We start from the raw sequence: 24,707 nt of genomic DNA on the forward strand, positions 1-24,707 counted from the left end.
CCCCCCCACATTGTACCCCTCTTCTTGGTCAAGTTTTAAGTACCCTGAATCTTGAGTGTTCGTGGGAACATGCACTTCAAAACGAAAGCTTTCCTTCCCATCAAATCTCATTGAATGATTAAGATCCAGATGCAACGGTGGGATTGGAAGTTGAGAGGGGGAGAAATTATGCTCCAGATAGGATTGGGATGGGGAGGAGGGGTGGGGAGGAGAGATATGCATAGTTATATGAAAGTCGAGGTGCTGCAAATACAGATGTACCTATGATCAAAGGAAATCTCTGATCCAACATCTGGGAAAATTAATAATAATCATAATAAAAGCATTCAAGGTCTCAGCAGAGTTCGGTGGCTTATGGATGAGATTCAGCAAAGCCGTAGGCCGTTCAGCTCTTCCTCCGGCGATGTGTTAGGTAGGACTTGTGTCCACATCCGCTTTACTCAAAGGATACATCCTGTAGGATTAAGACACCCAGGAGATTTTTGGGTTTTCAACCACCGAGAAGCACACTGAGCTGAGCCATTACAGGCTGGAAGGGAGGCAGTGGACTGGTCATATCTGCCTCCGGGTTCATCCTTATAAAGCTGTGTGGTGAGCACACAGAACAGTTTGTGCTGTGTGTATATGTGCCTGAGTGTATGTGTATGCATGTGTGTGTGTGAAGAGAGATTTAATATGGCAGACTTGTTTTTTTTTTCTTTTTAAAAAAATTGTTCTTTCTTTCTTTTTTTCTTTTCTTCCCCTTTTATGACCAAATCAGTGTCCTTCATGGCTTCCGACAGTTTGTGTTGTATGTTCAGAAAATAAGAATAATAATAATCACATTGACAGCAAGAAACGTGAAAGTAACTTTTTTCCCCCACAGCCCGCCCCGAAGCTTCCAAATAAGTTAGGATTAAATTTTCTTCTAAATACTTCTCCGTTGTGATCAGAGGTGTGGATCGGTGACTTTATAGTTTTTCCTTGGAAGGAATCCAGATGAAGGAATCCGATTGTTCTTCAATCACAAGTTTGGTTTGGTTATATATATCTTCTAAGGTATCTCCTTGGACAATTGCTAGAGGAAGGAAAACAGATTTTAATCCCTTTTCAGAAACAAAAATGGTCAGTGTTTTAGTATTTGTAGGTCTGATATTGTTCTGACCTCGGCTTCCTGAAAAAGCATTAAGCAGACTTTTTGGTCCCGGTAAAACCCCTTTTATTAAACGAAGATGAATTTCTTGCATACATATTCAGCCAAAGGCCTGGCAAACAGTCTTCCAAGGGTGTATTTAGGAGCACAGACCTTATCTAGCTTGGAGAGCTGCCAAGTAAATATTTCCAAACGCAGTGCTGACAAGGAAGGGCTCAGCACAGAGTCTGTGAGATGCAGAGACAGATCTTTACACTGCTGCAATGAACAAATTGTTTCCTGTAAAAGTCCCCTCTCCTTTTGCTCCTCTTTTAACCCCTATGGGAGGGACCATTCACCGTCCACCTGTGGCCTTAGTCCTACAACACAGTCCTTTCAACAGTTCCAAGAAGGCTCCTCATCCATTTGCACCACTCAGGTGACTCTGAAGACACAAACAAACCTCCAAGCGGCTTCAATGGCTCCCTAAAAGGATGCAAACGACCAGCTGTCTGCAAGGAATATAAATCTTTCCATTCCCCCACCATCCAGCCAGAGCTGAAGAAACTTCTTGGATGAGAAGCAAAACATATTCAAAGAAAAACCAGAAAGTCCAGTTGCCTCTTGAAAAAGCACATTTGGGACAACCATGACCTGGATGACAGAGAATCTCCATAGACTTTGGGTCTTATTTATCTATTATAATTAATTATTTCTCCAGTTTGACTGAACACAGAGTGAATTGTGGCTTGAATGTTTAGAGAGCTGGGAACATTCAAAAGAAAGATACGAAGCTAGGCTGATTGCTGATCTCCTTCCTAAGGCAATTTGTACGTGGCCATTTTTACCATACTTCAGCTAGTCCTCGCTTACTGATCACTTGCTCAGTGACTGAACTTACAATGGCACTGAAAAAGGAGACTTAGGATGGGCCTCCAATCTACAACAATTGCAACGCCATTGCGATCATGGGATTATTAATTTGGGACTTTCACAGCCATCTTCTCGGTCAATGGGAAGGGCCTCAGGAAGCCATAGGTCATAATCATCACTTAGTGACAGAATTGCTGGTCCCAACTAGGTTCAGTAAATGAGGACCCCCTGTATAATTCAGTTTCTCATTATCCCCCAAGTGCCACCAGAAAAATAAAAATAATGCAGTTCCCCTCCCTTTGTGAAAAATAAAGGAAGCCTTTCAAATGCACCTGTAAAATATTCTCCAAATTCTTGTTCTAATTTCATGGCGCGGTCATACGTTTTCTTGGCCTGTTCCTCCGTGAGACGTTTATTCATTTCCCTGAAACAGTTTGAAAGCTCAGGTAAAGGAAAGGGAGATTATATATATTCAAGGCACATTTCTTTCGCCCTTGGTGGAAATAAAAATAAAGCAATAAATATTGGTCCCAAATGTCCATAGCGAAAAAAAAATAATGCTTCAGATAATTCAGCATGGGAGAAAATACAGTTTGTTATATTGGGCCTCTGGAAATTGTATTTATTGGCAAGTGGAAAACATGGTGCACCCATTTCCTGCCTGTACTGTTGAATGGTTAAACTGCCGGACTAATAATGGGAAAGACCCAGGTTCCAATCCAGCCATGGTCATGGAAATTCAGGGGTTTGCCTTTGGGCCAGTCAGAAAGGCCTACCTTGCAAGATTGTTGTGGGATTCAGAAAAAAGGAGCCCTGATTTAAGTCATGGAAGCTCACTGTGTGACTGGATCAGATCGACCTACCTCATAAGAAGGTTGCATGGGAGAAAAAAACATAGAGGCAGTATTGTGCCTGCTGTCAGAATAGAATAGAATAGAATAGAATAGAATAGAATAGAATAGAATAGAATAGAATAGAATAGAATAGAATAAGAAAGGAATAGAATAGAATAAGAAAGGAATAGAATAGAATAGAATAGAATAGAATAGAATAGAATAGAGTAGAGTAGAGTAGAGTAGAATAGAATAGAACAGAATAAGAAAGGAATAGAACAGAATAGAATAGAATAGAACAGAATAAGAAAGGAATAGAATAGAATAGAATAGAATAGAATAGAATAAGAAAGGAATAGAATAAGAAAGGAATAGAATAGAACAGAACAGAACAGAACAGAATAGAACAGAATAAGAAAGGAATAGAATAGAACAGAACAGAACAGAACAGAATAGAATAGAACAGAATAGAACAGAATAAGAAAGGAATAGAATAGAATAAGAAAGGAATAGAAGAGAATAGAATAGAATAGAATAGAACAGAATAAGAAAGGAATAGAATAAGAAAGGAATAGAATAGAACAGAATAGAACAGAACAGAACAGAATAGAACAGAATAAGAAAGGAATAGAATAGAATAGAATAGAATAGAATAGAATAGAATAGAATAGAACAGAATAGAATAGAACAGAATAGAACAGAATAAGAAAGGAATAGAATAGAATAGAATAGAATAGAATAGAATAGAATAGAATAGAATAGAATAGAATAGAATAAGAAAGGAATAGAATAGAATTCTTTATTGGCCAAGTGTGATTGGACACACAAGGAATTTGTCTTTGGTGCATAAACTCTCAGATTATATAAAAAAATTCATCAAAAATCATAAGACACAACACTTAGTGATAGTCATAAATACTAAATAAGCAATCAAAAATCATACTAGGAAACTAAATAAAACAATATAATCATAAAGATACAAGCAACAAAGTTATAGTCATAAGTGGGAAGAGATAGGTAATAGGAAGGATGAGAAGAAGAATACTAATACAGTCTTAGGACAGCGCTGTAGGAATTAGTTGTTTAGCAGAGTGATGGCATGTGGATTAACATCCTAAATCTCCTTATATTCTGCCTTCTATGCTTTTAATATTTTTAAAATTAGTCCTTGACTTACAATAGTTCATTTAGTGACTGTTCAAAGTTACAACGGCACTAAAAAAAGTGACGTATGACCGTTTTTTTGGCATCTCCATGATCACGTGGCCAAAATTCAGATGCATGGCAACTGACTCATATTTATGACAGTTGCATCGTCCCGGGGTCATGTGATTCCATTTCTGTGACCATTTGTGACAAGCAGTCAATAGGGAAGCCAGATTCATTTAAACACCGTGGTACTAACTTAACAACCACAGGGATTCACTTAATAAGTGTGCCAAAATTCACTTAACAAGGGTCTTGCTTAACGGCCAAAATTTGGGGCTCAGTTGAGATTGTAAATTGAGGACTTTCTGTAAATCATTCCTGACTGAAGTATTTTAACCATCTTGAGGAAAGGCTAAATTTCCTGACTCTTATTAATTGCCATGGTAAAGAAAAGTTGTAAAACGAGGCACAACTCACTTAACAACTATCTCACGCAGCAACAGAAATTTTGGGCTCAGTTGTAGTCGTAAGATGAGGACTACCTATATTGTACACTGCCCAGGGTTCTTTTATAAAAGAGATGAGAGATTCTTAATTATGAACAAACAAATGAATAAATAAGAGGAAAGTGGGATGCAACCAAACTAATTCAATAAAATTCAAGTTAAACTTTTCAGGAATAAGATCCTTTTTCTCTCCAATCCTCCTTTTCCTCACAGCGCATAGTGAAAAATATTCCTAAAATTATATCAGCAGAACTTCATTGGTCCAAGGCTGCTTTTCTACAATCTATTTCCAGAGAATATTTCAGCCCAGAAACGTTAAGAAAAATCAGTGCTGCTGAACTGTGTGTGTGTGTGAAGTAGCTTTTGCATTGCCAGTGAGAATAATTGCCTCTTACACATCATCTGAAATTACTGTGTGTGGCTTCTGGGTCATAGGACATGGCCTCCCCTTCAGGCCTTCGTTAATTTTAGAAAATCAATGTAAACAAACAAGACAGAAACATTCTACTAAAATTAAAAAAAAACAAAAACCCTCCAGCTTTGTCACAGAAGCACGCAGACCCAGAATAATCTGCAGAATAATCTCTGTGTGTCGCTTGGAGGAAATTACAGGTAGTCCTTGACTTCTGACTGTTTGTTTAGCAGTGGTTCAAAGTTACAATGGCCTCAGAAACAATAGCTGATGATGTTGTTCTTGAAGTTATGACTGTTGCATCACCCATGCAAACGTGTTGCATGAATACAGGGGTACAATCAAGATCAAGTGAGGTACTAATACCACTCTATAAAGCCTTAGTAAAACCACACCAGTTTTGGTCACCACACTATAAAAAAGATGTTGAGACTCTAGAAAGAGTGCAGAGAAGAGCAACCAGGATGATTAGGGGACTGGAGGCTAAAACATACAATGAATGGTTGCAGGAACTGGGCATGGCTAGTCTAGTGAAGAGAAGGACCACCCCTCAAGTGTCCCCCTAGACCCGTGATGGCGAACATATGGCACGCGTGCCACAGGTGGCACACAGAGCCATTTGTGTTGGCATGCAAGCTGCAGGCAAACTTACCTCACTGCACATGTGCGCACCTCACAGCTGATTTTCGGCTGGTTTGAGGCCTTTTTCGGCCTCCCAAAGGCTTGAGGAAGGCTTCTGCAGGCTTTGCAGGTCGAAAACTAGCCCCGTTTCATCACTTCCTGTTTTTCCAAAAATACCGGAAGTGACAAAACGGGGCTAGATTTTGGCCTACAAAGCTTGCAGAAGCCTGTAGAAGCCTTCCTCAAGCCTTTGAGAGGCCGAAAAAGGCCTCAAACCGGCCAAAAATCAGCTGTGAGGCGCAGTGCAGGAAAGGGGGCGGTGGGGTAGGGATTGTGCGTGCATGCATAGGGGATGTGGGGGGGCGTGCATTGCCTTCTCGGTGCTGGCACGCGAGAGCGAGCGTGCAAGTACATGCACAATTTTTGGCACAGAAGCCCAAAAACGTTAGCCACCACTGCCCTAGACTCAGCATGTACACACTTCCACACCCTATAAAACAATCTCTCTCCATACCCGTGATGGCGAACCTATGGCATGCATGCCAGAGGTGGCACGCAGAGCCCTCTCAGTGGGCACGTGTGCCATCACCAGCTGCTCTTCAGGTTTCTGGCATGCACATGTGCGCTGACCAGCTAGTCTCCAAAAACAGATCATTTTTCTGGGCCGTTTTCAGGCCTGTTTTCCAGGCTGTTTTCCAAGCGTTTCCGGGGTGTTTTTAGGCCCTCTTTTGGGCCATTTTCAGGCTGTTTTTGGCTGGACAAATGGCCGGACAAATGGCCTGAAAATGGCCTGAAAAAGGCCTGAAAAATGCCCCAAAACAGACTGTTTCTTGGGCCATTTTCCGGGCATTTTATGGGGTGTTTTTAGGCCATCTTTTGGGCTGTTTTCAGGCTCTTTTTGGTCTGAAAAATGGCCAGAAAATGGCCTGGAAAACGGTCTTGAAACGGCCCAAAACCGCCCCCAAAATGGCCTGAAAATGGCCCCAAAACAGACAGAAAATGGCCAAAAACGGTCCCCCAAAATGGCCAAAAACCAGGCATGCGCATACCGGCTAGTTAGTCTTCAGTTTTCCGGTGCTCCGGCATGCGCAAATGCACAGGCATGCATGCGCTTTCTGCTTTGGGCACTCAATGCTGAAAAGGTTCTCCATCACAGTTCTATACCTCATTTTCTCTGTAGCTGCCCCCCCTCCCCCGGGGGCAAGTCTGTTTCCCTTTGGGAGTAAATAATTCTCTTTTCCTCATGGGATTTCATTTTGATTCTTCTTGCACAACCCCGGCTCGAATAGGAACCCCAAAATATTCTTTTGACCAACGCTTCACCCCCCATGGTCCACAAGGAGGCGGGAGAAGGCAGTACTCACATCAAAGGCTCCCACGATCTAGGCTTAATGAAGATTGCAATAGGGTACAGTTGCGCAACTTGAAGTCGTTTAATTGCATTTCCTGATACATCAAGGATACAGTGCTTGCCCTGGTGACGGGAAAGGAGGAAAGGTTTACTTTTGAGGTGGCATTTAAAGGACAAAATAAATAAATTAAAATCAAGCTCACAAGAGTGGATCAATTTCAAAATTAGCAACTATAGGCCCCTATAAAATAACAGCTGCGGTATAAGGATGGTATGTGATTTGGAAGTCTTCTAGTGACAGCTTTGTGGACTTCAACTCCCAGAATTCCCCCTCCAGTCATGTTAGCTCAGGAATTCTGGGAGTTGAAGTCCACAAGTCTTAAACTTGCCAAGTTTTGAAGACCCTTGTTCTATTGCAACCCCTGCTCAAGGCAGGAGATCTGAAACCATCCTGGTCAAATGGTTGTCCTATCTTTTCTTCAAAACCTCCAACGACGGAGCACGCACAACTCTGGGAGGCATCGATGAATTGTTCTGTCAGAAAAATTCTCCTCACTAACTGCCTGTAGAGATTCTCAGTCCTCCAGGTCATGGTTGTTCCAAAGGTGCTTTTTTTTTTCAGGAGGCAACTGGACTTTCTGGGTTTTTTTTCTTTCGAAGACGTTTTGCTTCTCATCCCAGAAGCTTCTTCACTATCCTGTCAGAAGCTTCTTGGATGAGAAGCGAAATGTCTTCAAAAGAAAAAAAAAACATAGAAGTCCAGTTGCCTCCTGAAAAAAACACCTTTGGGCCTCCTCACTAACTTTCTAACATTTTCCAAACACACACAGCCCACCCACCCCTTACAAAGTGGCTCAAAAAAATACCAAAAGGGCTCTGAATTCAAGTGTTGGCAAAAGGAAGGGTTTGCATTTGTTTACATGGGCTAGCACCTTCCTGGGTCCTTTACATACCTATAGGTTGACTACAAGACCCATCCTATTGCGTTTCCAACTTGAATTGCTTATTTTAATATTAGCCCCATTGTTCAATCAAAAATAACCTGCCTTTCACATCTTCCTTATCATCCCTGTATAACTTCTAACTTTAGGGGAAAGTTAATTGTAGCTGAGGTTGAGATGAGGGGGCCTTTTGGCTCTCTCTGACTTTGGTTGACTTTTTGCAGACATTTCATTACCAAATTAGGTAACATCATCAGGGCTAGTGCTCTAGCACTGATCAGGTTACCAACTTTGGGTAATGAAACCTGTGCAAAAAGAAAAAAAACAACAACCAACAACCAAGCTCAGAGAGCACCAGGGATCCTTTATCTTAACCCCGAGCTACAAAATATTCTCCTTATTGAAAATATTTTAAACCTGTGCGGGAAAAGCTCCTTGCGATTCCGTACAAGTTTTTTTCTTCTTCTTCTCCTTCTGAGGCTTCTGTTTTTCTGCCTCATTTTCAGGAAGTTTGAGAAGGTCTTTGAGGCAATGACTGAAGCTGATTTTAGGATTTGAGGGTGGAGACAGGGAGCAGGAAGCAACGGTGGCATTCTACCGGTTCAGACCAGTTCGACCGAACTGGTAGTAAAAAAAATCTACCGGTTTGGCCAATGATCTGCTTTTTCCGATGATCAGCTGGGCTATAATGAGCTGTGCTACGCAATTTAGATTAGCTAGAAAGGAAGAAATTGTAGGATTTCTTGCTTTCTAGCTAATCTAATCACGTGGCACAGCTGATTCCCCTCCCTTGTTTCAAAATGCTGCTTTTTTCAGCTACAAGGAAACGTCCCTGAGGCCCACTAGGCAAAAAAACGGGGTGCGAGGTTGTGTGCTGTACATGTCCCCTTGTTTTTGCTCCAAGGAGGCTATCTCTGAGGTCCACTAGTCAAGAAGGTTGGGAATATTGCTTGCTGACATCTTCCTATCAACTCTATAGTTTCCCTGGCTGCTCATTCTTTCTGCTTATCCTTTCAATGGAAAGAAACTAAGAAAACTGGTCATTTGTTGTTGATGTTTTCTTTTGTGACGGGATGGAGAGGATTCACATGTCCTGAGAGACATTCATGTAATGAAAAGATAATTTGCCCCCTTCGTAATTAAGATAAGTGCAGGAAAACCCAGTCACTAGAATTTTATTTATTTTTTTCTTCTCCTTGGTGAGGATTTGTTCTTGAATAAGAATGGTTGGGGTGAAAATATAGAAGAAATGTTTGGCCCCATGTTAATAACCACTCAACCAATAATCTTGCTGTTGATTGAATACAGTGTGTTATTTGCCTTGTTCCAGGTAGTCCTTGGCTTACAACAGTTCATTTAGTGACCGTTTGAAGTTACAACGGCATTGAAAAAAGTGACATATGACCGTTTTTCACACTTATGACTGTGGCAGTATCCCCATGATTTCCATTTGGATGCTTGACAACTGATTCATATTTATGACGGTTGCGGGGTTATTTGATCCCCTTTTGCAGCCTTCTGACAAGCAAAGTCAATGGGGAAGCCAGATTCACTTAACAACTGTAAATTAGTAACCGTGTTACTAATTTAACAATGACAGAGATTCCCTTAATAAAGGTGGCTAGGAAAGTCATTAAAGGGGGCAAAACTCACTTAACCAATTTTCCACTTAGCAATGTAATTTCTGGCCTCAATTGTGGTCATACATCGAGGACTACCTTTGTTACATATGATCTTCTCAGCTGGCTTTTGACAAGCAAGATTGACAGGAGAAAACAGATTCGCTTAATAACTTGTGTGATTCACTTAACAACTAGAGCGATTTGCTTAACAGCCGTGGCAAAAAAGTTGTAAAACCGGGCATTTCACAACCCCCGTGCTTAGCAACAGAAATTCCGATTCCAGTTGTAATCATAAGTCAAGATCTACCTGTATGCGAAATTCATTTTATAATTACAAAATAGTATTAAGATCATTCATCATTATGGTAGCAATGGCAATAGCACCTAGACTTATATTCTGCTTCACAGTGTTTTCCAGCCCTCTATAAATGATTTACAGAGTCAGCGTGTTGCCCCCCAATAATCTGGCTCCTCATTTTACTGGCCTTGGAAGGACAGAAGGCTGAGTCAACCTTGAGCCGGTCAGGATCAAACTCTTGGCACTGGGCTGAATTAACCTGCAATTCTGCATTCTAACCACTGTGCCACCATGGCTCCTTCCTTCCTTCCTTCCTTCCTTCCTTCCTTCCTTCCTCCTTCCTTCCTTCCTCCTTCCTTCCTACCTACCTTCCCAATAACACCTAGACTTATATACCGCTTCATAGTCCTCTCTAAGCAGTTTTACAGAATCAGCATATCGCCCCCAACAATCTGGGTCCTCATTTAACTAACCTCAGAAGGATGGAAGGCTGAGTCAACCTTGAGCCTGGTGAGATTCGAAGTGTCAAATCACAGGCAGTCGGCAGTCAGCAGAATTAGCTGCAGTACCGCAGTCCAACCACTGTGCCACCATGGCTCTTTTTATTATGAATTGTACAGAGAGCTTTTCTGTGTAAACTGGTCTGTGGCTTTTCCCAAATTAAAGAAATCCGGACCTACAACTACATTTAATACATTTCAATATGATATATAGTACATTTTGCATTTGTACCATCTGGGTCATTTACCCTTTCGGCTACAAATCGCACAGACTGCACACTTGTTCCATACAGATTATCGTTGTATTGGCCAGCTTCGATGAATTTGTGCTCTTGAATGTCCTTTTCCATTTGTTCTCTGGAGATGACGAAGTGGTAATCTCTACCATCCACTTCATAATCGCGCCTCGGTCGAGTGGTATCTTGGGAGTAACAAAAAAAATGAAAGAGGTTTTGCTAAACGAACCAAGACCCTTTATATTTACTTTGTCTGAAATATAGAAAGACTGAATAACAGAATTGGAAGGGACCTTAGAGGTCTTCTAGTCCAACCCCCTTCTCAAGCAGAAGACCCTACACCACTTCAGAGAAATGGTTGTCCAATCTCTTCTTAAAAACTTCCAGTGTTCGAGCATTTACAACTTCTGGAGGCAAGTTGTTCCACTGATTAATTATTCTCAGCATCAGGAAATTTCTCCTTAGTTCTAGGTTGCTTCTCTCCTTGATTAGTTTCCATCCATTGCTTCTTGTCGTGCCTTCAGGTGCTTTGGAGAATAGTTTGACTCCCTCTTCTTTTGTGGAACCCCCCTGAGATATTGGAAGACTTCTATCATGTCAACCCTAGTCCTTCTTTTCATGAAACTAGACAAACCCAATTCCTGCAACCATTCTTCATATGTTTTAGCCCCCAGCCTCCTAATCCGTTTTTTGTTGCCCTTCTCTGCACTCTTTCTAGACTCTCAACATCTTGTTTATATCGTGATGACCAAACCTGGATACAATATTCCAAGTGCGGTCTTAGCCAGGCCTTATAAAGTGGTACTCAAGCAAAACAGTTCTGGACATCATAGGTGGTCCTCGTCTTACGACCATTTGTTTAACAGCTGTTCAAAAGTAGGAAGGCTTCCCAAAATGTGATTTATGAGCAGTCCCCAAATTTATAACCGTTACACCACCCTTCCGGTCATGTGACTGCTGTTGGAGGGCTTGGCATCCAGCTCTCATTTACGGCCAGTTGCAAGTTCCCTGTGTTCAGGTGATTCCAATTTGCAACCTTCCCAGCCTGTGTCCAACAAGCGAGGTCGATTGTGGAAGCCAGGTTTCCTTAACAACCACATAATTTGCTCAATGACACAGGTTAAAATAAAAAGATCATAAAATAGGATCTGGTTACAGGATGATTTGCAGAACCGCTACATTGCTCAGCAACTGAAATTCCTGGCTTAACTGTGGTCGTAAGTCGAGGACTACTTGTATTGCAGAATTTCCTTAATGGTAAACATTAAGTGGAGCATTGGGATTTGCAAAGGAAAGCACCAAGTTCTAGCATCAACCATTTTTCCAAGGTTGCTTTCTAACCTCAGATGATTCTTAGAAAATGAAAACCGGGAAGAATTACAGCCCAAAGTCTTACAGACAAATGGTTATCCCATTTCTTCTTAAAAATTTCCAGTGTTGGAGCATTCACAACTCATTCAGTGGATGTGGAAACATCTCTAGTTTACCTCCTGCTAAAAAGATATATTATGATTGACTTTGGGCAGCCATTTTGTTTCATTAAGGGGATGTGGGAACATCTCTAGTTTACCTCCTGCTAAAAGGGTATGTTATGATTGAGATTGGGCAGCCATTTTGTTTCTTTCATGGCAGCCATTTTGCATGCCCAAGACATTCTCAGATGAGACTACTGTTGAAAAGAGGATGAGGGCTCATTAGCATAAAATGGGACACATTAGCATAAAATAAACCCAGCTGTTAATTTTACAAGTATTCCAGAAAGAGGACAAAGTCAGGCCTCCAAAACCAAGAAAGACACTCTGAGTTTCTTCTAAGCAGTTTCTCCTTGATTGTTTTTCATCTATAGACAGAATCTTGCCAAACTAAAGCAATTACTGGCATTATTAAAGATATACAAGCAGTCCTCTACATTTAGTGACCGTTCAAAGTTACAACGGCACTGAAAAAGTGACATGGCTGTTTTTCACACTTATGACCATTGCAACATCCCCATGGTCATGTGATCAAAATTGTGACCCTTGGCAACTGGTTCATATTTATGATGGTTTGCAATGATGTGATCCCCTTTTGCAACCTTCTGACAAGCAAAGTCAATGGGGAAGCCAGATTCACTTAACAAACAAGATACCAACTTAACAACTGCAGTGATTCACTTAGCAACTGTGGCAATTCAGGTTGTAAAATGGAACAAAATTGACTTAACAACTGTCTCATTAGCAACAGAAATGTTGAGTTCAGTTGTGGTCATAAGTCAAGGACTACCTGTATTTTGAGAAGTTCTATGGAGGAGCTACTGTGACCTTCTTTTACCCAACCAAACTATCTCAACTTTGCTGATTCTTGCTCCTCTGGAATGCAGCCCCTCCCTGCTGGGAATCCAGGCCACATTCCACCACAGATCACAACAAGTTAGCATGTTGCACCTCATTTTAGCCAGCAAATAATGGATTCACAGAGATGCCTCCTGATATACAATACTTACGTGGGACGCAGGAGCCAAATTTGTCAGGGAACTCAGATATCAAATCATCATTTATCCGATCTTTCATTGGGCCAAGGATAATAACTGGCCTGGTGTAATTAACTGAAATGCAGAAAGAAAAGAAGATGGTTAAGGTAGCTTTGTAACAAGCACTGGTGACGGGTTGATACCTAAAAGGAAACATGATGGTGCAGTGGTTAGAATGCAATATTGCAGGTAAACTCTGCCCATAGCCAGTTCGATCCTGACCATCTCAAGGTGGACTCAGCTTTCCATCCTTCCAAGATCAGTGAAGTGAGGACCCAGATTGTTGGGGGCAATAGGCTGACTCTGTAAACCACTCAGAGAGTGCTATAAAGCACTATGGAGAACGGTATATAAGCCTATGTGCTATTGCTATTGCTAAAATTTAATCTTGGAGAGATCTCAGTTGCATGCAATCAACTTGGACGATGCATTTAGATTTAGTAAATGGAACGAAGGACAGATAACATTTCCTAAAAGCAAAACAGGGACTTCCATGAGATGCAACTGAACATGCCTCATTAAAAGGCTTATTGGAATGCTTCTACACGGAATTGTTCTCCAGAAGATGTAACGGTCATTATTTTTCCTAATAATCTGGAGTTTTTTTTTCCTTGGGAAACCAATTCTGAACTGTGCAATCATGAAATTCAGCAAGGTCCTTCTTACAATATAAAGGACATCGGGCAAATTTGTTTGTTTTTTAAATGTCCTCTTTCATTACGTTCTTTGAATGGGATGGAAGACACCAGCTATATATACGTATTTTGTAGAACTGGTCCTAAGGAAATGTGGACGGATTTCACATCTTAGATTGGGGCTATACGTAAAATACAATGAAGCAGAAAAATATCTATTGAGGACAGTCCAGATCATAGACGACATCATGATTTCAAAAGTTGCAACTGATTGCGCTTGATATTACGTGGTTTAAATATTCATTAAAATGACTAACAAATTGGAATATTAAAAGTTGGCAACAAGCCCTTTGTGCCGCAGTCAGCCACTCAGTTAGGAATGAATGTATTACTTTAGGTGGCAGGATATTAAATCATTGCTATCTCTGAATTGCAAGGATTGATTGCACAGTATGGCTTTAGGGTTCCACTTCCTGCTTTTTCTCATGCATGGATTTTGGCAAAGGATTTGCTTGCAGAACACGAATAATAATTAATAATAATAATAATAATAATAATAATAACAACAACAACAACAATGCAAGAGGAACCAGAGTAAACCCAAAGTGATCTAGAACCACTCCTTCTTCCCCGATAGACTTGTGGGTGTTTTAAGTGGGAACTAAATATTTTTGAAAAGGTAATCCCTGTAATCTACAATACAACATACTATCTTTGAAATAATAGAAAATATTGGTCACTCAGGTTTTAGATTTTGGCAGTGGTTTGTTCTCCAAGCTTGTCTCAATTTAGCTTCTGAACGTTTCATTACCAAACTAAGTAACATCATCAGGTGGATTTTCTTGTCCTGCTCTCCTTTGCTTATAAATGTCTTGTGTGCCAGTGTTATCATTTGGTTGGTTGTTGGTTTATATTGCTTTCTAAATATATCTCTAAACCAACCACCAATCAAATGACCAAATGACCACACTGGCACACAAGACATTTATAAGCTGAATAGAATAGGACAAGAAAATCCAATATCTCAAGAAGAGGGAGTCAAGCTATTCTCCAAAGCACCTGAAGGCAGGAAAAGAAGCAATGGATGGAAACTAATCCAAGAGCGAAGCAACCTAGAACTAGGGAGGAATTTCCTGACAGTGAGAACAATTAATCAGTGGAACGACCCGCCTCCAGAAGTTTTGAATGCTCCCAACACGGGAAGTTTCTAAGAAGAGACTGGATAACCACTTAAGATTTAGGGGGTTAGACTAGAAGACCTCCAAGGTCCCTTCCAATTCTGTTATTCTATTCTAGTCCTGCTGATGATGTTACTCAGGGGTGGGCTTCAAAAATCCCAGCAATGGGTTCTCTGCCTGATTGCTGGGTGGGCGTGGCCATGGTGGGTGTGGCCTACCGGAACCTTCAGGAGGGCCATTTTTCACCCTCCCAGGCTCCGGAGGCTTTCCTTAGGCCTCTGGGAGGGCGAAAACTGCCTCTCCCAGGCCCCGGAGGCGCTCCAACTTCTGGAATTTCCGGGAGGCCCATTTTTTTACCCTCCCCGAGTCTCCCCACGGGCCCTGCACTTACCTGCATCCAAACAGGCCATGTGGAGAGTCTTGGGAGGGGTGGGATGAGGCAGGGTGGGAGGGGTGGGGTGGGAGGGGCCAGCCAGGGGTGGGATTTGGCGGTTCACCGAACTGGCCATAACTTTAGCAACAGGTCCGCCTGAACCTGGGCGAACCCGTAGCAGTCCACCCCTGAGGTTACCTTGTCTGGTGACAAAACTTTCAGAAACTTAATTGACCACTACCAAAAACAAAATACTATGACCCACTTTAGCTGCTCAAACAATTTAGGAGAAATACCTGAGCAAAATTGAAGTGAGCTAGCTAGACCCATTCATTCTGCCGTGATAGACTTAGAGAGGGACAGTTTAGGTAGGAAGGACATATATTTAAAAATTAGCGAACCCTACTAGCAGCCCAAGATTTTACTGTAAAAATAAGCTAGACATAGTTTAGACCAGGGGGGTCTCCAACCTTGGCAACTTTAAACCTTGACGGACTTCAACTCCCAGAATTCCCCAGCCAGCTTTACTTTTCTGGTTGGGAGCTTTGCTGGCTGGGGAATTCTGGGAGTTGAAGTCCACCAAGGCTTAATGCCAAGGTTGGAGACCCCCTCGTTTAGACCAAACTGACGAAGGAACACATCCAAGCTTGTGACAAAAGTGCTTTTCCATAAGGCAACTGGACTTTTGTGGTGTTTTCCTCCTTGCAAACGTTTCACTTCTCATCCAGGAAGTTTCTTCGGTTCTTCAATTGCTTCTTGGATGAGAAGCGAAATGTTTTCAAGGAAAAAACAATGGAAGAAAGTCCAATTGCCTTTTGGAAAAGTACCTTTGGGACAACCACGATGTCATGCCCCTGTTGGAGTCTGACTCTGAGGGAGAGATGGAACAGCTGACAGAGAGTGGGAGTGTGGCTCCGGTGGTTGTGGAGGAAACTGGGGAAGGGCACAGGCCAGATGGGCATTCAGAGGAAGACCCAGGCCCATCCCCTCTTCATCCTAGGGCATGCAGGGGGGAGAGGATAAGGGAGAAACGTGAGTGGCATGGTCTAGGGGGAGGAAGGGGCCCTGATCCCCTTCATGGGCTGCAGTTGGGAGGACTGGTTAAAAGGAAAAACTGCGCATGGCAAGGCTGCTGGAAGCAAAGCATGCATTCTTGTCAGAGCTTATCTGTGTTTTGGCTTCCTCCCAACTCTGGTTGCTGCGTTATCTGGTAGAAGTCTGCAATTAATCATCCTTGCCTGCCTAGTAATTCCTTCAGTGTGGTTTGTGTTGGTTTTTTAAATTTTGAATTAACTTTACTTTGGGTGCGGATTGCATTTACTCCCTCCATAAACTGTTTTCTTTAAGAGTTTGATAGCCTGCCGAGGATAATTGGACATTGGGGCCAAGTTGGAGGCATTAAAGGGACTTTCTTCTATTTTTGTGACTTGGTTATTTTTGTGTCATGCCCTGGGTCATCACACATGATCACACATGATCTTGACAATCTCTGTAGACACCAAAGCTTGCTTACTTTCCTGCCGTGTAACCGGTTCATAGGAGAGAATGCAGTCCTCTTGTCCTCCTGACGAGAGAAGAAAAACAGAGAGAAAATCAGCATTGAAGCCCAGTGCTTCCAAAACTCTCCCCAATGTCACATTTACTTCCTTGAGTAGGCTTACATACAAGGTACTCCTAAATGCTTTCAAGCAATCAACCTCGGCTTAAAGTTTTAAGTTAGCCTGTGATTTATCATTGCAAACTGAGTAGATACAACAGGTGTCAGAAATGTCCTAAAGCAATGTTTTTTCCCCCAATCTTGATTACCTTTAAGATGCGTGGACTTCAACTCCCAGCATGCTGGCTGGGGAATTCTGGGAGTTGAAATCCATGCATCTTAACGACGTGAAGGTTGAGAAATACAGACTTAGTGGATGAGAATGCATTGAGAAGGAAGGAAGAGGTGGGTGCTCCAAGTTACAGATAATTCTCAACTCTGGAGATGCTCCAATACTGGAGGTTTTTAAGAAAAGACTGGACAACTGTTTGCCTGAAATGGTTTAGAGCAGTGGTACCCAACCTTTTTGTGCCAGGGACCAGTTTCACTCAGAAACACTTTTTCAAGGACCGGGGGAGAGAAAGAGTCGAGTTTGGTGGTTTGCTTGCAGACGTTTCATTATCTGACTAGGTAACATCTGATGTTGTTACCTAGTCGGGTAATAAAACGTCTGCCAGCAAACCACCAAGTTCAGGAACGCCAATGCCTCCTCATTGCAACCCTGAGCGACAGATAGTCCCTGCAGGACGGCTGAGAAGCCTCGCCTCTCGGCCCTGCCTTCATCAGCCCCATCCCTCAGGTGTCTCCCTCCCTCCCTCAGCCTCATCCCTCAGGTGTCTCCCTCCCTCCCTCAGCCTCATCCCTCAGGTGTCTCCCTCCCTCCCTCAGCCCCATCCCTCAGGTGTCTCCCTCCCTCCCTCAGCCCCATCCCTCAGGTGTCTCCCTCCCTCCTCAGCCCCATCCCTCAGGTGTCTCCCTCCCTCCCTCAGCCCCATCCCTCAGGTGTCTCCCTCCCTCTCTCAGCCCCATCCCTCAGGTGTCTCCTCCCTCTCTCAGCCCCATCCCTCAGGTGTCTCCCTCCCTCCCTCAGCCCCATCCCTCAGGTGTCTCCCTCCCTCTCTCAGCCCCATCCCTCAGGTGTCTCCCTCCTCCTCAGCCCCATCCCTCAGGTGTCTCCCTCCCTCCCTCAGCCCCATCCCTCAGGTGTCTCCCTCCCTCCCTCAGCCCCATCCCTCAGGTGTCTCCCTCCCTCTCTCAGCCCCATCCCTCAGGTGTCTCCCTCCCTCCTCAGCCCCATCCCTCAGGTGTCTCCCTCCCTCCCTCAGCCCCATCCCTCAGGTGTCTCCCTCCCTCCCTCAGCCCCATCCCTCAGGTGTCTCCCTCCCTCTCTCAGCCCCATCCCTCAGGTGTCTCCCCTCCCTCCTCAGCCCCATCCCTCAGGTGTCTGCCTCGTCCTCTCTCAGTCGCTCTCTCACTCCTCACCAGCCCAGGAAGAAACTGCTTCAAAGAAGCCGGCAGGGTGGCTTTTCCTGTCGGCGCAGCTTCCCCAAAGCGCCCGTTCACCCCCACCCCGCCGCCCACGGTTCAATCCTCCGTTCTGCCTGCCTGCCTTCGTTTCTGGTGGTTTCGGAGCGCAGCTTCTCCGAAGCACCCGTTGACCCCCGCCCCGCCCCGCCCGCCCCGCCGCCCGCGGTTCAATCCTCCGTTCTGCCTGCCTGCCTTCGTTTCTGGTGGTTTCGGAGCGCAGCTTCTCCAGCGCCCGTTCACCCCCGCCCGCCCCGCCACGCCACGCCGCCCGCGGTTCAATCCAGTGCTCCGTTCTGCCTGCCTGTCTTCATTTCTGGTGGTTTCGGATCCTCCGAGCGCCCATTCACCCCGCCCCGTCTCCGCCCGCAGTTCAATCCAGTGCTCCGTTCTGCTGCCTGCCTGCCTGCCTGCCTTGGTTTCTGGTAGTTTCGGAGCAGCTTCGCTGAGAAAAAGAGGCGAATAGTTATTATTCTCAGCCAAAGCTGCTCGAAACTACCAGAAACGAAGGCAGGCAAGCAGGCAGAACGGAGCACTGGATTGAACCTGGATTGATTGGCGGCGGGTGGGGGGTGAAACAGGCGCTCGGAGGAGCTGCGCCGACAGGAAAAGCCACCCCACCACCACCCGGTTTCTTTGAAGCAGTTTCTTCCTGGGCTGGTGGAGGAGCGAGAGAGCGACTGAGAGAGGAATGAGGCGGGAGGAAGCCGGAAGCCACTGAGCCAGAGAGCAGGACAGGCTTCGTTGCTTCCTCCCTCCTTCTTTCATTTGTGTCCTTGATCCCCGATCCCAGCAACATTCACCGAAGGCGAATAAAGCGCCATTTTTTTCCTTTGCGGCCCGGGTGAGAGTGCTCACAGACCGGTACCGGTCCGCGCCCGGTGGTTAGGGACCCCTGGTTTAGAGCCGTGATGGCGAACCTACGGCACACGTGCCACAGGTGGCACACAGAGCCATTTGTGTGGGCACGCAAGCCCCAGGCAAACTTACATCACCATGCTTGCTACGCTACTCCAGCTGATTTTTCGGGCCTTTTTGCCTGCCAGAGGCTTGAGGGAAGCGCCTGCAGGCCGAAAAAAATAAGCCAGCTGATCACTTCATGTATTTCGGAATGCCTGAAGTGATGAAATGGGCCTATTTTTCGATGCCCGTGAAAGACTGCAGAGGCTTCCCTCAAGCCTCTGGCAGGCTGAAAAAGGCCCTCAAATGGGCCAAAATCAGCTGGGAGGCACAGTGCAGGGGTAAGGGGGCAGTGCAGGGGGGAATAGTGTGCACATGCAACAGGGGCGGCTTCTGGCACAGGAGCCCAGAGGTTAATTAGAAGACCTCCAAGGTCCCTTCCAAATTTTAATGACTTTGCAGATGATTCTCAACTCTGGAGATGCTGTTTAGTTGTGGCAAGGAAGGAAGGATCCCCCCCTTCTATCGCACCAATATAAATGAAATAGAAAACAAATGGTTAATGTCTTGAGTCATTCTGTGACTCTTGAAGGACTCTTGAAATGTTATGCTTCAAAACTGCTCCGGCTTAAGAAGTTAGGCAGGGATCCTCCCGCTTCTGAAGCTCTAACATGGCATGGTAGTTGGCCTAAAAATTAAAATTTACTCTATTGTCTGTGCTCTGTCCCAAAAGTGCTTTTTCAAGAGATCACTGGACTTTCTAATTTTTCTTTGGAGACGTTTCGCTTCTCGTCCAAGAAGCTTCTTCGACTCTTCAAAGAAAAACCATAAAATCCAGTTGGCCTTTTGGAAAAAAACAAAACACCATCTTTGGGACAACCATGGCCTGGATGACTGATAATCTCCCTAGACATGACTGTGCTCTGATTCTCAAATCAGGACTACAGCATGACTACATCTGGAAGAAATCCATACTTTGGCTCGATAGATTAAAAGGGAAAGGGCGGGAGGGGAGCATGGTTTGAACCTGGGGGAGACTCTATGCTTCAATGGGACCGGATGCAGATACTTTGTTTTTCGAACTCATAAGCTGCATAGGTTGTCCTGAACTTACGACCATCATGGAGCCTGCCCATCGTGATTGTGAGTGGTGATGTTGTAAAACAGGCCACCAATATGGCCAATCTGATTTTTTTTGCATCAGTTGTTAAGGGACCACTTGTGGTCATTAAGCGAACATCACGGTCATTAACTAAATGCCAATTTGCGGAAAATACTTTGTCAAATACGATCCTGAGACTGAGGGATACTAGAAATGACTATAAATGGAGACAGCTGGCCAAGCATCTGGTGAGGTCAGGTGAATACTTCATAAGAATACTTTAAAATCGTATGACATTCTGTTTGATGGGAAGTACACGTAGTCCCCGACTTACAACAGTTCATTTAGTGACCATTCAAAGTTACAACGGCACTGAAAAATGTGACTGATGACAGGTTTCTAATATTTAACACATTTAGTAGCATATTTAGCTGAGCAGGTGTGTCCGAACTTGTTCTTCCTATCAGAAATACGTTGTAATTATTGTACAGAGAGTTTCCCACTGGTTCAAACATGCCAAATTAATGGGGAAATCAGATTCCATAGATCCAGTTTGGTCTAGTGGTTAAAGCAATAGTCTAGCAAGACTGGGGGATTGGGAGTTCTAGTCCTGGTCTTAGGCATGAAAGCCAGCTGGGTGAACTTGGCCAATCACCAGGAGGCTGTGAGTTCTAGTCCTGCCTTAGGCATGAAAGCCAGCTGGGTGAACTTAGCCAATCACCAGGAGGCTGTGAGTTCTAGTCCTGCCTTAGGCATGAAAACCAGCTGGGTGAACTTGGCCAATCACCAGGAGACTGTGAGTTCTAGTTCTGCCTTAGGCATGAAAGCCAATTGGGTAAGCTTGGCCAATCACCAGGAGACTGTGAGTCTTAGGCATGAAAGCCAATTGGGTGAACTTGGCCAATCACCAGGAGACTTGGCCAATCACCAGGAGACTGTGAGTTCTAGTCCTGCCTTAGGAATGAAAGCCAATTGGGTGAACTTGGCCAATCACCAGGAGATTGTGAGTCTTAGGCATGAAAGCCAATTGGGTGAACTTGGCCAATCACCAGGAGACTTGGCCAATCACCAGGAGACTGTGAGTTCTAGTCCTGCCTTAGGAATGAAAGCCAATTGGGTGAACTTGGCCAATCACCAGGAGACTGTGAGTCTTAGGCATGAAAGCCATTGGATGAACTCGCCAATCACCAGGAGACTGTGAGTACTAGTCCCGCCTTAGACATGAAAGCCAGCTGAGTAATCTTGGGCTAGTCAGTCTTTCTTCCCAGTTCACCTCACAAAGTTGACGTTGTTGTTGTGGGGAAAATAGAAGGAGGAAAGTGTTATGATATGAAATGTGTTTGAATATTAGTAGCTTGTGTTGGTAGTTAGGATGCTGGTTTGAGCCATTCGAGGAGGCATCGTCAGTGTGTTTTGAATTGGGCTCGTATGTGCCCATGACTCAGAAATAGCCGAGCAAACAATAGTCAAACTAATTTGCATCTCATAAAAAAATATTTAAAGACCTGTGTTCTGACAGATGAGCACAACTCAAAATTGCATTGACAATGTCTCTTCGAATGGCGACAAAACATTTGCAACCAATTTTCCAAGCTCGGAGCTCAAACCAACAGCCTAGCGTTATGATATGTTTGCCACCTTGAGTTATTTGCAAAAATAACAAAGGCAGGATACAAATAACTTTCCATAAGTTTGCATACTTAGGTTCAATTGAATTGAATTCTATTCAGTCAAATGCCTATTAAATCAAATGCCTTAACTGTATATATATGATAGTTGGCATTTCAAAGAAGGTCATTTTGAAGGCTACCTCCTACAATTTTTGTATACTCCAATGTATTAAGGCCTACAGAACTTTTTGCTCAAACAGTTTCAGCACACTTCCTGCTAGTATCATTGTAAATCATGTGCTGGATTGAAAGCATCTGCTCCATTTTCCTGAAAAACGACGTTTGGAAGTTGACCTGCTGGACCTAAATTATAAAACTACATTATTTTTTGGCATTAACGCCTTGACAAAGGAGACCAGGTCCACTTCAGAGGCACGTAAGAAGTGACACATAATTTGCAGCCTGTAATATACAATCCACCTCTGGACACTTTCACACAATCTTTTTAAAATCTGAAAAGCAAAAATGAAAGAAGAAAAAATCCAGAGGGGGTGTGGGGAAAAAAGAAAGGATAAGAAACCAAGCCTTCAGAGGCAAGCCAAAGTAAAAGAACCCAAGAAATGCCATAACTTACTGTAGCTACTTTCACTATCGCTGGCATTAGAAGAGAGATGTTCTGCAAGAACAGGAAAGCAAATTAAAAGGAGAGATAGTCAAGCAGCAAAATGTCAAGCAATCACTCCCGGTCATGCAATCGGCATGCAAAGTAAAAGTCGAAGTGAACGGTGCGTTAAGTCAGCCAAAGAGTTTCCGAGAAACTTGACTAGGAAGGCCAAAGACATGATCATGGGTGGATACACCGAGAAAGGGCTGTATTGCCCGTGATTTACCTCAGATAAACAGCCGCCAAAGAAAGCGTTAAGGATGTCTTTGCAAAAACTTTGTTTCGCAAACATTTCTCAAAGGGTGATGAGGAACAAAAGAGGGATGTCAGCCATGTGACATGACTCATATATGAGATGTACATGGACTTGCTAGTGATGTATGGGGCTATCTGCCTCGTTTGTGAAAGTACGTCCACAATTAGCCTTGGGGAAAGAATTGTGAGAAAGGGAAACGCAGGAGGAGCAATGTAGAGGGGTCAATAAACTCTTTCCCGACCCACCACTATTCTTCTTTCATTTGTTGTCTTCTAAAACATCTTTAACCACTGTGGCTGCTGCTTATATTATTATTATTATTATTATTATTATTATTATTATTATTATTATTATTATTATTATTATTATTATTATTATTCGCACAGTCAGTCAGATGTTCAGACTGGGTTTGGCATTTTTGTCTACCTATCGAGTCCTTACCAAGGACCTGGGATAGGCAAATCTGGATGTTTGATGATGTTACAGATATCGCCACAGGATGGAAGCTGTTCCAAGTAAAGCTGCCTTCTGCAATTGACTGATGGCAAATTTGTCAGTGCCTATGGTGTTCACATGGTGCTCCAGTTGCTTTGGGGCTGCACTCAAGGCGCCTATTACTATTGGTACTACCCTTGCTTGCCTTTGCCATAGCCGTTCTATTTCTATTTTGTTATCTTCTCCAATTCTTTCTCTTCTCTTCTGCTGTCTCCAGACACTGCCACACCCACTATCCAGACTATTATCATTATCATTATTATTATCTCTTTTATTCATTAAACAAGAAACTCAACCAACTTGAACATTTAAAAACGTATCACAGATACCATTGACTAGCGCTGATGGTTGATAGGGGTGGCTGCCAGCATCCTAGGTATCAACCAAGTATCTTCTTAAAATGTACGCAGTAGCGCAGTTTTTTGCAGTTCCACTGGTGTTTTTGCAGGAAGCTGCAATTTCTTGATGTGTTTTGTAAAATTCTTGGACATGGTACCAAGTGCCCCAATGACAATGGGTATTACTATTACATGTTTCATCCATAATCGCATAGATTTGACGGCCAGGTTGTGATATTTTGTGATTTTTTTCCCAGTTGTTATTATCGTTGTTGTTGTTGGTTAAACAGTCATCCAGATGTTCAAACTGGATTTGGCATTTTTGTCTACCCGTTGAGTCCCTACCAAGGAACTGGGATGGGCACATTTAGCTGTTTGACGGTGCTACAGATACTGTTGCAGGATAGAAGCTGTTCCAAGTATAACTTCCTTCTGCAATTGACTGATGGCAAATTTGTTAATGCCAATGGTGTTCAAGTGGTGCTCCAGATGTTTCTGTCTACTCACCGAGTCCTTTGCAAGGACTTGGGATAGACAGATGTGGAGGTTTGATGGTAATGCAGATGTCGTCGCAGGATGGTCCGAGTAAAGCACCCTTTTGCAATTGACCAATGGCAAATTTGTCAATGCCAATGGTATTCAAGTGGTGCTCCAGATGTTTTGGGATTGGACCCAAGGCACCTATGATTATTGGTACTACCTTGGCTTGCTTCTACCACAGTCATTCTATTTCTGTTTGCAGGTCTTTATGTTTTGTGGTCTTCTCCAGTTCTTTCTTTTCTATTCTACTGTCTCCAGATATCGTCACATCCACTGGATAGTGGCTGGGGCAATACTTGTTGTTGCCATTATTATTATAAGTAACAATAATGATCAAAATTGTATTGTTATCTGTATTATACAATGTATAGGTAATCCACAAATTACAACCTTTCAGTTTGTGGCTGCTCAAAGTTGTAATGGCACTGAAAAAAGTGGCTTATGACCATTTTTCACACTTATGACCATTGCAGCATCCCCATGGTCACTCCAATGCTTGGCAACCGGCTCATATTTATGACAGTCAAAGTGTCCCTGGATCACGTGATTCCCTTTTGAGATCTTCTGATGAGCAAAGTCAGGGGAGAAGCTGT

At 43.5% G+C, this 24,707-nt stretch overlaps 1 protein-coding gene across 30 annotated transcripts in view; it reads right to left on the reverse strand.

Moving 5' to 3' along the window:
* Positions 1-743: 743 nt before the first annotated feature.
* Positions 744-24,707, reverse strand: part of DLG2 (discs large MAGUK scaffold protein 2) — a 1,023,659-nt gene continuing 999,695 nt past the window's right edge. For 15 of the 30 annotated variants that reach the window (XM_087966067.1, XM_087966065.1, XM_087966064.1 and 12 more), the window contains 6 exons: positions 16,662-16,712; positions 12,936-13,037; positions 10,466-10,638; positions 6,870-6,979; positions 2,317-2,408; positions 744-1,057 (listed from right to left, as the gene is read on the reverse strand). In XM_087966067.1, the coding sequence (XP_087822193.1) occupies positions 951-1,057; positions 2,317-2,408; positions 6,870-6,979; positions 10,466-10,638; positions 12,936-13,037; positions 16,662-16,712 (635 nt within the window). In that variant the 3' untranslated portion in view covers positions 744-950. Of the gene's footprint in view, positions 1,058-2,316; positions 2,409-6,869; positions 6,980-10,449; positions 10,639-12,935; positions 13,038-16,661; positions 16,713-22,455; positions 22,498-24,707 lie in introns of those variants that run through there. The other 15 variants (XM_087966062.1, XM_087966060.1, XM_087966056.1 and 12 more) reach the window with 2 other exon arrangements.

Source organism: Notechis scutatus, chromosome 5, assembly GCF_049901735.1.
Source record: "Notechis scutatus isolate UNSWTSFEM ecotype Mainland chromosome 5, rNotScu1.2, whole genome shotgun sequence".
NCBI lineage: Eukaryota > Metazoa > Chordata > Lepidosauria > Squamata > Elapidae > Notechis > Notechis scutatus.